This window comes from Pleurodeles waltl, chromosome 12 (assembly GCF_031143425.1).
Source record: "Pleurodeles waltl isolate 20211129_DDA chromosome 12, aPleWal1.hap1.20221129, whole genome shotgun sequence".
Classification (NCBI taxonomy): Eukaryota; Metazoa; Chordata; class Amphibia; order Caudata; family Salamandridae; genus Pleurodeles; species Pleurodeles waltl.
Genome location: NC_090451.1, coordinates 83,534,993 through 83,549,838, shown reverse-complemented (window position 1 = coordinate 83,549,838; position 14,846 = coordinate 83,534,993). Strand labels below are relative to the sequence as shown.

Here is a 14,846-nt window from a genome sequence, read left to right as displayed (position 1 = left end):
ACCTAGAGGTTTTGATACATCGTGGGACAGTTACATAGACGGAAAAGAAAGAATGAGGAAGCAGTATTCAGATGACTCTAGGGTATTATTAGAACGGTTTAATTTTGCCATGTGTAAGCAATTGGGTGATAAAACCGTTGATGAGTATCTAGCTAACTTGCATGTTCTAGCTTCCAAATGTGAATTTGGCTGTAATGTTGATATTTATATACAAGACCAATTTGTTTTCTATTGTTTCCATAAGAAAATTCAGGAGAGACTTTCAGCTTGTCGCAACCCCACACTTGTAGAAGTTATTGACATAGCGAAGGGAATAGAAAGATCATTAACTACTTCTAGGGTTTTAGCTGTCAGGAAAATTATTGCCAGCGTTGTTAAGTTCTTCCCTCAGCCAAAAAGATTCCCCTTTTCCTTGTACCCACGTTGATTTCAGCGGCGTCCTCACTCCTAATGGCTCTTGCGGAGGCTGTTCTTAGAAATAGCTTCTTCAGGTTTAACTACCACTCAAGATGGTGGCCGCAAATCCTTGTGAGGTCAACGCTCTAGTGTTTCTACCAGCTTCCCTCCAGCTGTTTCTCTGTGGGCACCCTGCACAGTCATCCTAAGGAGAATGAGCAGTGTTACTGAGGCACTTTGTTTCACAGAGAATTCTTCCAGTTTTGAGTAATTCATTATTTTTCTTGTTACGGTGTGCACACCAGCTACTTTTTCCCTTTTGAAGAAGCTGAATTTGTTCCTTCTTCCAACAACTGGCTATCAGCTTTCTGAGGATAATTTGTTTTGGCTTAACAGAACTTCAAGCAACTGCAATAAGGAATCCTTTTGCATGAGTTCCTTGCCAATATATATATGTGTACATATATATTCAAGAACTCTTTGGTTTGCAGACTTGTTAGTCCTAGAGACAACCTCAGTGCTCAGACTAATTCATAGAGACTGTGATTGAGAAAACTGATCCTTGAGAAGGAGTTTTCGTTTCCTGTTAAAGACATTTGTAGTTTGTATATTTGTGAACTTTTGAACTGTTCTCCAGAGAACCTTGGAAACCTCTAACTCCTAGAGAAAAGAAGATATTATGTTAACATTGTTCTCTTAGAGAGAGACTAGTCTCTCAAAAGATCCAGGTTAGGAGAACGATAGAATTGGGTGAATGTGAATGGCTGAACAGTTGAATGCGCAGTGGGAATGTACTTATCTATACTCTTATCACCCGACTGCAGGTCCTTCCTTTAAAAAAATCCCAATAAGAAGAAAGGTGCAGATTTTCAGAGAGACACACTGAACAGCCTATCTTCAAGTGGGAAACACAGGATGGAACTGGATCTGGAGGCGGACTCTCTTTTTCTATTCCCATTACCCTTTCCCACTAGTGGATGCAGGGTTCAGACAATCAGTTAAAGTCTGAGCACGCATCTGTTGGAGGGAGTTGGGTAAAAGGCATCTGCTCCTGTGGAAGTTTGACTTAATGGGTAATCTTCTGACATTAGCTAACCAAAACACTTCTCTAGATTGTGTGAGTAATGGAGAAGTAGTGTGCACAGTGAGTAATAAACAAGGAAAACAAACTAAAGCATATTGTGGGCGAGAAGGAAAACATTCACGGACATGTTTCTGTTGTGGTTCTAAATATCATCTTGGGAATGATTCTTCTTGTCCTCTGATAGGTAAAAGATGCAATCGTTGTCGGAAAATTGACCATTTTCAAAGTGCTTGCTTGGCACAGATAAGTAACAAGAGTAGTTATAACAAAGTGAGAATTAGCATGGATGAGAATGAAGATACTGCACAATTTTCTAATGAATTCTCAAATGTTTTATTAACAGTTGATCTTCCTAATGAAATTTGTGGTAAACCCGAGAAGGTTATTAGAGATACCAAGAGTGATGTGCTCATTAATAACAAAAACATTTTCATTTTAGCTGACTCGGGGGCTCCCATCGCCATTTTAGCTGATCATACATTCTTTAAATTGTGGAAAGACACTATCGTCTTACAATCTCCGGATATGAGTCCTAAGGAATTTGATGACTACGACATTGATTTGTTAGGTTATTTTTGGTCCAATCTGCAATGCTTAGGCAGATCCATATCTACCTAGGTATATGTTGCTGTCAAAGGTTGGGACGTTAGAGGGTGGAAGGGTTTGGCCCGTCTTGAAATTATTTTGCGTTCTGGTCATGATGTTTCTGTAACTTTAGGAGATTTACCTGATTTAGATTTGAATGATAATGTTTCGAATGTGACTATGTCTAATAATAATACTGATTGCATGGTCACTTTATTCGCGGAAGTCTTTAAAGATCTAGTGGGTACTGTATGTGGCTTTGAACATCACATGAAACTAAACAAAAGTGCGATCCCAGTGGTGCACAAAGTTAGACTAGTACCATTAACCATTAGAACGGATTTAAAGAATTTGCTACATAAATTACAATCTGAGGACATAATTGCTCCAACTGATTCATCAGAATGGGTTTCTCCCATCCTGATCACAAAGAAAAAAAGTGGTGAGTTAGGATTATGTGTGGATTTCAGAACTTTCAATCAGAACATAGTGGTGGATTGTCATCCCCTTCCACATATTCAAAAAATTATCACTAATATTGGGCGTTCAATGTTTTTCTCAACCACTGATCTTGATTCTGCATATCACGAGATTGCTTTGAGTGAAGGTTCTCAAGATTTAACCACATTTGTAACTCGATTTGGAGCTTTCAAATTTTTAGGTTTGCAGTTTGGGCTTACTTCTGCGGCAAGTGTATTCCAAAAACTAATGGAAAAGTTATTTCATGATTTACCACAGGTACAGGCTTTCCAAGATGATATATTAATCTTCACAGAAACCCAGGAAGAGCACGTAGGAGTTTTAGATAAGGTATTGCTTATTCTAACTAACAAAGGTATGACAGTTAAACCTAGTAAATGCAAACTGATGGTTACTGAGGTAGAATATTTGGGTCATACTATTTCCCGTGAAGGAATTAAGCCAAAGTTTAGCAATTTAGATGCTGTTAAAAATGAATGCCCTCCCACTGACAAAGATGCTTTAAGGTCGTTCTAAGGGCTGTGTGAGTATTATGCCAGGTTTGTTCCTAGTTATGCCATGGTGGTACATCCACTGAGAAGTCTTCTTAAAAAGGAGTCAAATTTGAGTGGAGTAATAATCTAAAAAAGTTTTTGAAGACATTAAGAATTTAGTTATCAACACTCCAGCCTTACAAGCATTTGATCCATCAGGAAAACCGTTTATTATGGTTGATGCTAGTTTGAAAGGCATAGGTGCAGTTTTTTGGTAATAGGTTCATGGTCATGACAATACTGTAGCCTTTGCTTCTAGGACTTTGTCTGAGGCAGAAATACATTACAGTACCATTGAGAGCGAAGCTTTGGTGTGTGTGTGGGGAGTCCAGAAGTTTAAAACTTATATATGGGGCACCACTTGTGAATTATATACTGATTACAAACCACTTGTGTTATTAACAAATGGTAATGGATTGGGAAAAGCATCAGCATGTTTGGTTCGTTCGCTATCCAAACTTCAGGAGTATAATTTGGTTACTAAATACATACATGGTGGTAAGAATGCTCGTGCTGATTGCCTATCCTGCATACTGTTGCCTTATGATGCTTCCTTGGACATTGATTCTGAACAAGAGTGTGTTCTACCATTGACGGATGTTCTAGCTGTGTCCCGCAATCACAACACAGAACATGAGTGGTTGACATCCATGGCCAGTGATGAGGTATTATCCAAAGTACTAGTATTTTTAAGAACGAAATGGCCATCTGAGAAAAAAAACTAACTGGCGAACTCAGATGTTTTGAGCAAATAGCCAAAGAGTTATTGTGTGTGAATAACATTTGTTTAAGGGGTGATCTTGTGGTTCCACCTACTGAACTTATTAACAGAATCATCGGTATTGCACATGAAGGTCATATGGGGGTCTCTGCTACTTCTAAGAAGTGAAAGTTGTCATATTAGTGGCCTGGAATGGACATACAAGTTGTGAGCTTCATAAATAATTGTTGTGAATGTATGGTATCTGACAAACACTGGAAATCAGTCACCAAACCGTTATGTCCTGTTCCTCTTCCAGAGAAACCCTGGGAGAAGTGGCCTTGTACATTTCTGGGCCATTTTACTTTTTACCAAGAGATAAAAGGTACTTGTTAGTCATGGTTGACTATTTTTCTAAATGGATTTATTACTCTTTTGTACCTAGTACAGATTGTGATATGGTGATATATTTTCTAAGCAAATTATTCAAACAGGAAGGTCCAGTTAACATTATTGTCACTGACAATGGTACTCATTTTGTGTCAAGACAAATGTGTGAGTTTATGAATTTGCATGATACTAAACATCTAAGAATAGCTCTCTACAGGCTGGCTTCAAATGGCTTAGTGTGAAGGGCGAATCGTATACTCAAAGATGGAATTCAGACTGCCTTGGCATCTAACTCTGATGTTGCAGAATTTTTACAAGAGAAATTTTGGGCATATTTAACCATCCCTCACTCCACTACTGGAGTCACTCCTTTTAAGTTACTTTGTGGAAGAGATCCTAGAAAAAAACTTGCACCAAGATGAATGGTTGATCTTTTAGAAGAAAAGCAGAGTTCAACATGTGATGATGAATGATAACCCTTATTGAAGAAATCGAGTTGATAGTGAACAGCTAAAGCAAAAAAATGACTAAGATCGTAGGAGAAATACCAAACAAATTGAGTTATGTGTGAATGATTGGGTTTTGATCAAAAAAACTTTTAGAGTAAGTAAGGAAGAATGTAAGTATTCATTACCTTTAAAAATTGTTAAGATCACAAAGGTTTCTGTTTTATTAGAAGGGAAAGGGTGGTGGAATAAAAATAGTGTAATTCCTATTTCTGATGAACAAGCACAAGTCTTCAAAAAAATGTATCACTGTAGGAAAGTAGAAGGTTCCATGTTACCAAGTGAGTTTGGAAATTCTCTATTTGAAAATGTGGCACATGACACTGTCTCTGCTAATGAAGTCTCAGGAAACTCTGTGTTATCCGGTAGTATTACAAAATCCTCAGATGAAAATATGAGTGGTACTAATACATCTGTTTTTAGCAATACTTATGGTGAAATACATGATGCTGTCTGTGGTACTGGCAAATTTTAATCCCAGCATAATACAATTGGTGATGTTGATTCCGGTTCCAGTGAGGCCAGATCAGAACCTGTATCTATTTGCAGTTCTAGAACTATTAACCTACCTTCTAGATTTTGTGATTATATTCTTGTTTGATTTGCTTTGTTTGTTATCATTTCTTTCTAGGAAGGGAGGTGATGTAGTGATATTGCAATTTTCTATTAGATTGTATTTTTGATAATTTCTTTTAAGCCTTATGTTATTGTGTTGTCTATGTTTGTATTCTGTTATGGAACTGCGACCTCATTGGTGGCTCTCTATGGTCGCGGAGGTGTCGTTTGATCGTTTTTCCAGAAGCCGTTCGCTGCTGCTGTGGTCGCGGGTCCTCGTTTTTATGGAATAAACTTTTACATCGTTCCTCCGCTTGGTGTCACGATCTACTTCTTCTTCCCATCTTACGCAAGTGAGACCCCTGCTACACTGCAGAACTACAAATACGGGACAGTAAATTGCCTCTCTGCCTTTCCGCGCTCTGCTGTCAGAAAAACATGCATCAACTCAAACTTATTTCGAATTAATGTTTGTGCTTAAAGCGCCTAAAAGAGACACACAGACCCATTCTGTGCTGGAGCAGAACATATAAAGGCCTCAGGACTAGGCCCTGTGTGCAATAGTGTCTTCTAATTGGAGTTTCCTCATTGAAAATGAGAAATGGCTTTCAGAATTTGTGCGTATGGCACAAAAGTTACCATGTCTCATGTTTAAATGGGTATTTTTCATACGGTTAATTTCGGAAGGGTTAACCTGGTGGGAAAAAATGCGAGGAATGTGCTAATTGCTGGAGATCTCATAGGGCCATATGTACGAAAGCTTTTTCCCATAGACACAGAATGGGTAAAATCCTTTGGTACATCTGGCCCATAATTCTGACCCCAGCACAGAGACAAACGCACACACGGTGTGTGCGTTAGTCTCTGTGTGCAAAAATTCCTGGTAAAATCGGACAGACACTTCACCATACCCGACTGAAAGCATCCGCACACAACTAATTACCAGAAAGTGCATTTATTAGTGGGGTGTAGCACCCCAACACCCCACTAAGCTACGCCCCTGGAAGTAAGTGTGCGGTTCCTCGAGTCAGAGGAGGCCAGTGCTTGTGTAAGGCGAGGTAATTGAGCTGACACAGAACACAGCCCTGTGCTAGCTCCAAATCACTTTAAAAGGCAAGAAAATAGTCCTTTTACATTGCACAAGGAGCACTCCAAGAAGCAAAATTCTATTTTGCTAGGGGCCTTGAAAATAGGTGGAAAAGTGCATTCTTATTTGGCTTTTACAGGAAAATTATCACTGCAGAGCCCCTGGACATAAGGTCCTACACGAACAGCCAAAACCTCCTTTGTCCTTTAATTTCGGATGACACTGTCCTTCTGTTTTATTTAGTCACTATTACTCATTCGAAATTCTGTATTTCCAGCTCTTTTATCCTTCTTTTTATCTTAGCACACACCCATCACTAGAGCCCTCCCTTATTTGACTAGACAGGATACTGTTTTTTGTTTTTTTAATGTTCAGTCATTTATTGTTTCTGCTTATACGTAGTCAAGATTTTCATTTTTGATTAGCAAGATTGAGAAATTTAATTATCTTTAGTAGCACTTGCGATGGACAATATGTGGGCCTTGCTCTCTATACTCATCCATTTGGACCCAGCAAGACTGGAAGGCATTTAAAGAGGCCAAAATGGAGCCCCCTCTCCATGTGGAGTACTTCCTTTCTGGGAGGGATATGACGTTACTCTTGAATTGTTGAGATGGCCATTTTTTAATTTCTCGACAGAACCGCTCGTGGAAACCTTCAAACAGCGAAGATCCTCCGCACAAAAGGATGTTCTCAGAAATCTCCTTTTTGCACTCTTCTGAGACTTTTTTTAGGCTGGTTTCTGCCATGTTGTGAATGCCTGTTTGGTCGACGCCAACCACTTTCGGTGGCTTGAATAGTGCTTCGGGGCACTGGAAGCGTTCCTTACCGAGGGTGATGACTTGCCCATCAGGAAGCTGGTAGTCCACCAAATAGTGATTTTCTGGAAGGTTCAATTCACTTTCATAGTCGAGGGTGACGTAGCAGCATTTACGTTTGATGTCCTCCACAATATGCCTTGCGTTATCTTTGAACGCATCACTAAACTGAAACAACGTGTTCAACAAGTTCTCGGTCAAGTCTTTCCCGGCGTGGTCCATCCTCTCTGTAGCGTGTGGAAGATTGTACCCCTGGAGGACGGGCACAGTGTGAGTCACTGCGTACCCAGATTCCACGACCAAGCCACTGATCTTCCCGTAAGAATATGCTGACAAAATGGACTGATATGCTATATACATGCCTGGACAACCTAGGGATTCAAACGCGACTTCCACCATCTTCTCCCTGTTGGTGGTGGGACACAGCGGAGGGTCTGAAAGCAGAATGGCGTGCTCCTCGGGCGAGGCCCTCAGACCATGGTAGAAGATATTCCTCCAGAGGGTCTCCACAGCATCCCAGTCAGTGATGATGCCGTGCCTCACCGGTTCCACGATCCTTACGTCCGGCTGCTCCCAGGCAAGTTGGCCAACAAAATAGGGTTCTCTTATGTTCCCACATTTCAGGGACTTCCCCAGGGGATAGCTGATCACTGTGTCCACAATCGACAGTGGTGTGGCTTGCCCAGCGAAGCCAGCTTTACAAGTCCCCGTGCCGGTGTCCATCACCACCGCGCCCGTCTTTTTCACCGGATGAACAGACCGCAGGGTTTCATTGGAGGCGCTAGCAGCAGCAGGTGTCTCTGTAGGACTTACATCCATGTTTTCGGTTAGTGGGACTTTGTCTGCTAAGAGCTTCTTCCCAGCACTCGACGACCGTAGGACCTGTGGAGATGGTGGTGTTCGAGGGCTTCTAGAAAACATTCTGCCGGGAAAGATGCAGCTGGGATAAAGCAACCAATCTGCGTGTTTGAGAAAGTAAACATTGGAAGTGCTGACTCCAGGTGAGTGTGATGGTCTTGCTGCTGACGTCATAAAGACAGCTATGATGTCAGCTCAAGAAAGTTCCAATCAGATTCATCTATGATGATGGTGTTTAAGATCAGGAGACCTTGGGAGGACCACCCCAAGCCTTCTTACTGCGTAAACAAATCCAGAGCCTAAATAAATAGTGGCCTGCTTTCCAAATGATAAGTGCAGGGCTTGTTTATATCATCAGAAAGTGCATGGCCACGCCAATGTTCCCTCTTTCTTTTCAAACTGTGGGTTTATACATATGCACAAGAGTCAGAAGAAATTTAAATTTGAGCTTTAATGGTTAAAAACCTGCGAAATCACATTGTTGCGAATGTGCCCTTCAAGATATAGTGAAGATGTGTGGAAACCATAGATGTGCCGAGGGAATAAGTACGTGGATGAATGGGTATATGTATGAAGGAGCTGATGAGTGAGTGAGTGAGCCACTGTTTGAGCAAGTGAGTGAGTGATTGGTTCAGAAAGTGATTTGATTAGTGAGTGAATGAGCTGACGAGTGAACGCAAGGGATATCCCTTAGATAGCAGGAAATGTAGCTATTTGAACCCTAAGTGTACTGTACCTGCTAGAATGCAGAGATGTTACAATGTTAAACCTCAAACAGGAGAACTAGTCATAAGAGTGCATAGTTTACAGATCCACGCTTTAGACAGTCAGACTCTAAGACCCAGCTCTGCAGACCATGAGCCCGTAATACTGTATGGCACATAGGCCCTCATTCTGACCCTGGCGGTCTTTGACCGCCAGGGCGGAGGACCGCGGGAGCACCGCCGACAAGCCGGCGGTGCTTCAATGGGGATTCCGACCGCGGCGGTAAAGCCGCGGTCGGACCGGCACCACTGGCGGGGTCCCGCCAGTGTACCGCGGCCCCATCGAATCCTCCGCGGCGGCGCAGCTTGCTGCACCGCCGCGGGGATTCTGACCCCCCCTACCGCCATCCAGATCCCGGCGGTCGGACCGCCGAGATCCGGATGGCGGTAGGGGGGGTCGCGGGGCCCCTGGGGGCCCCTGCAGTGCCCATGCCACTGGCATGGGCATTGCAGGGGCCCCCGTAAGAGGGCCCCTACATGTATTTCACTGTCTGCTGCGCAGACAGTGAAATACGCGACGGGTGCAACTGCACCCGTCGCACAGCTTCCACTCCGCCGGCTCGATTCCGAGCCGGCTTCATCGTGGAAGCCTCTTTCCCGCTGGGCTGGCTGGCGGTCTGAAGGAGACCGCCCGCCAGCCCAGCGGGAAAGTCAGAATTACCGCCGCGGTCTTTCGACCGCGGAACGGTAACCTGACGGCGGGACTTTGGCGGGCGGCCTCCGCCGCCCGCCAAGGTCAGAATGAGGGCCATAGTCTTTAGGGCTTCAGGATTTCGGAAAACACAGTCTTCTCAAGGACTGCAGAGCTTACCCTAATGTTTCATTGGGTTTAGAAGTATTTTTTCCCACACATACAATACACATTTCTTGTACACATATTTTGCTGGTCAGTAGTCTATGTGAAAATTTTACTCGTAGTATGACTTCACAAACAAAAATCTGGCAAGATTCTATCTTAATGTATTGTCCACACACTTTACAAACATACACAGTGTGTCCAGAGAGCATCCTATCCCTAGAACAACCTAATCGGGGCATAGCGGTAACCCAGAAAAATATTAATAAAGTCGTGGCCACTCACCTGCAGGCGTAATATCGATTGGTCAGAGGAGGAGGAATGGAGTGGAGGGAAGACTTTGTAGTGGAAATTCCCAAACCTAGGCTGATGGTCGAGCAGATGGAGCTCCTGGAAGAGGAACTGGGCTCAGACGAACTACTAGAAGCAATCAAAAATGTCCCAGGAATGTGAAGGGTCCTTCATGGAAGAAATTCATGAGCAATACCAGGAGGCCAGACACATAGGTATTCCCCTAGGATAAATGAACAAGGTGGGGATAGTTATGTTACCAAAACCACATAAAGATATTAAACTCTCTGGGTCTTACCAACCTATGTTGATGATGAATGCAGATATACACATTTTGGCCCAGGTACTGGCAACGGAGATGTTAGGAGTCATAGCATCCCTGGTACGTGGAGCCAACCGAGGAGTCACCCCAGGTTGAAGATCTACCTGAATCTGAAGAACTTTTTGCATACCACCAAGATTAACCATGTGAAAGGGGCATTGATAGTGCTTTGTATACAAAAAAAACCTGACACGCTAGATTGGCAGTATTTGTTAGCATTACCAGAGAGGATAGGATTTGGTGCCCAATACACAGGGTGGATCAAGTTGCTATCGTCTGCACCTACAGTGCAAGTTAAGTCAGAGTGGGTAGTCTCCGCACAGTGGCCGGTGGAGAAGGGCACCAGGCAGGGATGTCCCCTGTACCTCAGCAGTTTGCTTTTGCACTAGAGCCTCTGGCCGTGAGACTCAGGAAGAACCTGACTAATAGGGGGGGTGCGTGGGAGATGTGTTATCTATGTATGCAGACAATGCACTGCTTTACCTTACTCATTCACAAAGGTCGGTCCCCATGCTACAGCAAGAGTTGGAAAGTTTCGGGAGGGCATTGGGCTTCAATAGAAATGAAGGCAAGAAAGTAATGTTTCTGGGGGAGGGGCGAGGGTTAGGGAACTTAGAACGAGATGAGCTCCCTAGGATAGACATGGACTGGAAAACAGACTCTTGTGTGACATCACAAGTACCAGTGGTTGAATTGGGTGCTATCCTGTGAATTTTCAAATCTCATCACTGAAATACATTAACAGAGAAAAGAGATTTTGAGCCTATTTTCAGAGTGTTTTGGCAAGGCACTTCCATTGAAGACAATTTTGAACCGAATTCAACCAATCTGTCTATTTTACTGCACAACATAACATTTTGGATAGGGTTAAATAGCCCACTACCTTGAGGGATAATGCTGCATTATACCCTGGAAAAGGGAACTGATTTTTTTCTATCATGCATAGTCGTAAGAAATTGCAATGCCCTTCCGGTACCACTCAGACGTGAACATTTTCACACATTTGTGCACTCAGTTATGCACAATCTTACTGATTGGGTGGAGACACTTGGGTATTTCGTTCTCACAATTAACCTTTTATTTTCCAAGATTGACCCATTACCTTTGTGTATAATTTGCACACAAATAATTACTTAGAATTGTGATGAAATTACTTTCAAATACTGCTGTGGCATTATTAAGCATGCCATGGCACAAAAATAAATTTTAAACTTTATTAAGTCATTATCATTATTAACTTTATTAAAGGCAAATGTTTGTAGCTTAATGTTATAACTATTTCCCCAAAACAATTATTTATGTTTCCTTGTGTGTTCATCTCCCTCCAGGTTATAATGGACACAGTCCTGTAATTTTGTGGCAAAGCCTAATGCATTTTGGGTGTTGTAGTCTTGTTTTTCTCCCATTTAGCTAATTTGACTAATGCTCATGACACCGATGATTTGTGAATTAAAATGTAAGCACTGAAGACAGTGTCTCTAATGGCTTGGAGTGAGGTGGCTTCCCTTACTTAACTGACATAAATTGGAGAAAGGAACGTGTCAGAAAGAAGTTAACTAGACAAGTTATTTCTGCTAAATACTGGTAAGCACAAGCCTCTCAGTCAAAATGGAATGGTGAAATCATCCTTTTCTGGTCAAACCAGAAGAGGTGGTAAATCTCTTTCCACTGCCCTTACACTAGAGGCTTTTACAAGAGAACACGTGGCTCTCCCAATCCTGTCTGTTCTAGGGACTTCCCTTCTCATCGAGCAAATTAGTCACCACCATTAGTCATCAACATTTGAATCTTCCTTGAGCCGATGATGATTTTTAATTTGCCACCAATCATCTATTGTCTTACTTTGTTCAAGTTAATGTGTGTAATAGGATTAAGCTCTATTTATGATGAAAATGCCAACACCTGTTAATGGTGTTACTTCACCCACTGCAGCCACAAAGTCTAAAAATAATATCACTAAGTATATGAACATAACATAAATAGTCAGAAATCTGTCCATACAGGATTCTGACCTCATCGAGGTACAGATTTCATTTTTTTTTAAATTGACAAAAGATCAGCGAAAGCATTAAAACCAGTGACAATAGTAGAATTTCAAACATGCTACAGGAAAGCTTTTGTGAATCTGAAAAGTAATATATTTGAAAACTCTCTCTGGTTTCCTAAAAGGTGAAAACATTTTCTGCAGTTGTTAAAATATTACGCCCTTGTCAATGTACAGCTGTTCCAGTTCTCCCATGTTCCTGCAAAAGCATTTATTCTTGTTCTTAACTAGAGTAAATCTCAGTGGAGTAAATCTTGTACCTACTCCAGGCTTGGAGGGGGGGGTGGAAAACTAATAATTGGGATATTTTTTTAAACGTTGAATTAGTTCGCATTTATATAAATCATTATGTTAGGCCTGTCAGAGTCAGAAACAGAAACAACTTTATTTGGTCTAGCTAGACCATAACACTATAAAACCAATAAATACATACAGATTCATTCAAACTGCAATAAGATAAATCAATCAATCAATCAACATTTATAAAGTGCAACTTATCACCCAAGGGTGTCTCAAGGCGCTAGCTGGGGGGGCGCGGGTCAGTCAAAGAGCCAAGTCTTGAGGTTCTTCCTGAACTGAGCCAGCGATTGAGACGGCCTGATGTGGAACGGCATCGTGTTCCAGGTCTCCGCGGCGAGGTAGTAGAAGGATTTTCCTTCAGCCGTGATCTTCCAGATCCTGGGGATGGTAGTGAGGGCCAGTTGCGCTGAGCTGAGTTGTCTGGAGGGGGTGTAGAAGGAGAGGTGGTGGTTGAGGTAAGCAGGTCTGACGTTGTGGAGGGCTTTGTATGCGTGGGTCAGGAGTTTGAAGGTGATGCGTTTGTTGACGGGGAGACAATGTAGGTCTCTCAAGTGGGCAGAGATGTGGCAGGGGATGTCCATGATTAGTCTGGCCATGGGGTTCTGTATTCTCTGGAGTATTGATTGTTTTTTTTTGTTGATTCCAGCATAGAGTGCATTGTCATAGTCGAGTTTACTGCTGACGAGTGCCTGGTTGGCTGTTCTTCTTGCGTCAATGGGGATCCACTTGAAGATCTTCCCAAGCAGGCAAAGGGTGGGAAAGCATGATGAGGAGACTGCTTTGACTTGGTGAGCCATGGACAATGATGAGTCAAGAAAGATGCCAAGGTTGCAGGCATGGTCAATCGGAGTTGCAGCAGTTCTGAGGCTACTGGGCCACCAGGAGTCATCCCAGGCGGAAGTAGCAGGACCTAGGATGAGGATCTCCGTCTTGTCCGAGTTGAGCTTGAGGCTGCTGTCCCTCATCCAGAAGGCGACTGCCTTCATTCCGTTGTGAAAGTTCTTTTTGTCTGTTGATGATTCGTTGGTGAGGGAGAGAGTGAGCTGTGTGTCATCGGCATATGAGACAATGTTGAGCCGTGGCGTCTGATGATCTCGGCGAGGAGGGTCATGTAGCTATTGAAGTGGGTGGGGCTCAGGAAGAAGTTTGGAGAACTCCGCATCTGGTTTCTGTTGGATTCAAGGGGAAGGGTGGAAGCCTGATAATTTGGGTGGTGAGGAAGGAGCAGATCCATTCCCGGGCTTTGCCGCGGATGCCGGCGTCGTGCAGTCTGCTGTACAGGGTGGTGTGGGAGATGGTGTCGAAGGCAGCAGAGAGATCGAAGAGGATGAGGGCCGCTGTCTCGCCACAGTCCAGTAGGGTGCAAATGTCATCCGTGGCTGCTAGGAGTACGGTTTCGGTACTGTGGTTGCTCATGAATCCAGATTGGGTGGGGTCAAGGATGTTTGTTGGCTACAATGAACTCGGTGAGCTGTGAGTTGATTTGTTTTTCAATTATCTTGGGTGGAAAAGGAAGCAGTGTAGTCTGTAGTTTTTCGGCTCCGTTGGGTCTGCAGAAGGTTTCTTTAGGAGGGGGTTTATCTTCGCATGATTCTAGGCGTCCAGGAACATGGCGGTTTCGATGGAGCGGTTGATGGTACAGCATAGCTCGGGAGCGATGATGGTGCCGGCATGATTAAAGTTGTTGTGGGGGCATGGGTCCAAGGGTGTCCCAGAGTGGATGGTATCAATAAACTTGAGGATGTCTTCCAGGGTGAGAAGGTTCCAGTGCTCCAAGATCAGTTGGTGATAAGTGTCTGTGGTGGTGCTGGTGGGCGGGTTTTTGCTTCCGATCATACAGCAAACAGGTCGCAATTAAAAGATGTTCAGAAACCATTACATGAAAATGGTCATAAGAATATAAGATACCTACATTAAAGCAGACTGATGACAAAGTGCGCCAACTACTATACAGTCATAGTTGCCCTATGCTTTATGGCACAATGGATATAGGGGGCAGTTAAAAAACAGATTTTAACAGAAGGAAGAGTCTGTAAAAAGTTAAAAGCTGCTTTGCAATATCGGATAATCACCTCTTTTAGAAAAGGTAATAGAAAGAGTTTTCTCAGCTGTGAATAAAATTTACAAAATACCCTAAGTGAATTGTGGTTTGTGCTGAGCGGTCGCTGCAGGGACAGGCAGGTAGACTTTGTAAAAAAGAGCCCTAAGGAGGAAAACCGGCCACAAAGTGCACAGTGCATAGTCTAAATCTGACTAACAGAAACCTGTGGTTCTGGTTACACACCCATGTTAGACAACGTTCCATCCCAGAATTTACACAAATCCGCATATACGCCT

The 14,846-nt window shown here is 43.0% G+C and overlaps 1 protein-coding gene across 1 annotated transcript; it reads right to left on the bottom strand.

The window, feature by feature from the left end:
* Positions 1-6,765: 6,765 nt before the first annotated feature.
* LOC138267984 (actin-like protein 9) lies at positions 6,766-8,055 on the bottom strand. The gene has a single exon (XM_069217288.1). The coding sequence runs from the start codon at positions 8,053-8,055 to the stop codon at positions 6,766-6,768; it is 1,290 nt and encodes a 429-aa protein (XP_069073389.1).
* Between the last annotated feature and the right edge of the window lie 6,791 nt (positions 8,056-14,846).

Bases quoted from the DNA above. Each gene is read 5' to 3' on its own strand.
- LOC138267984 (XM_069217288.1), bottom strand. From the start codon at position 8,055: ATGTTTTCTAGAAGCCCTCGAACACCACCATCTCCACAGGTCCTACGG.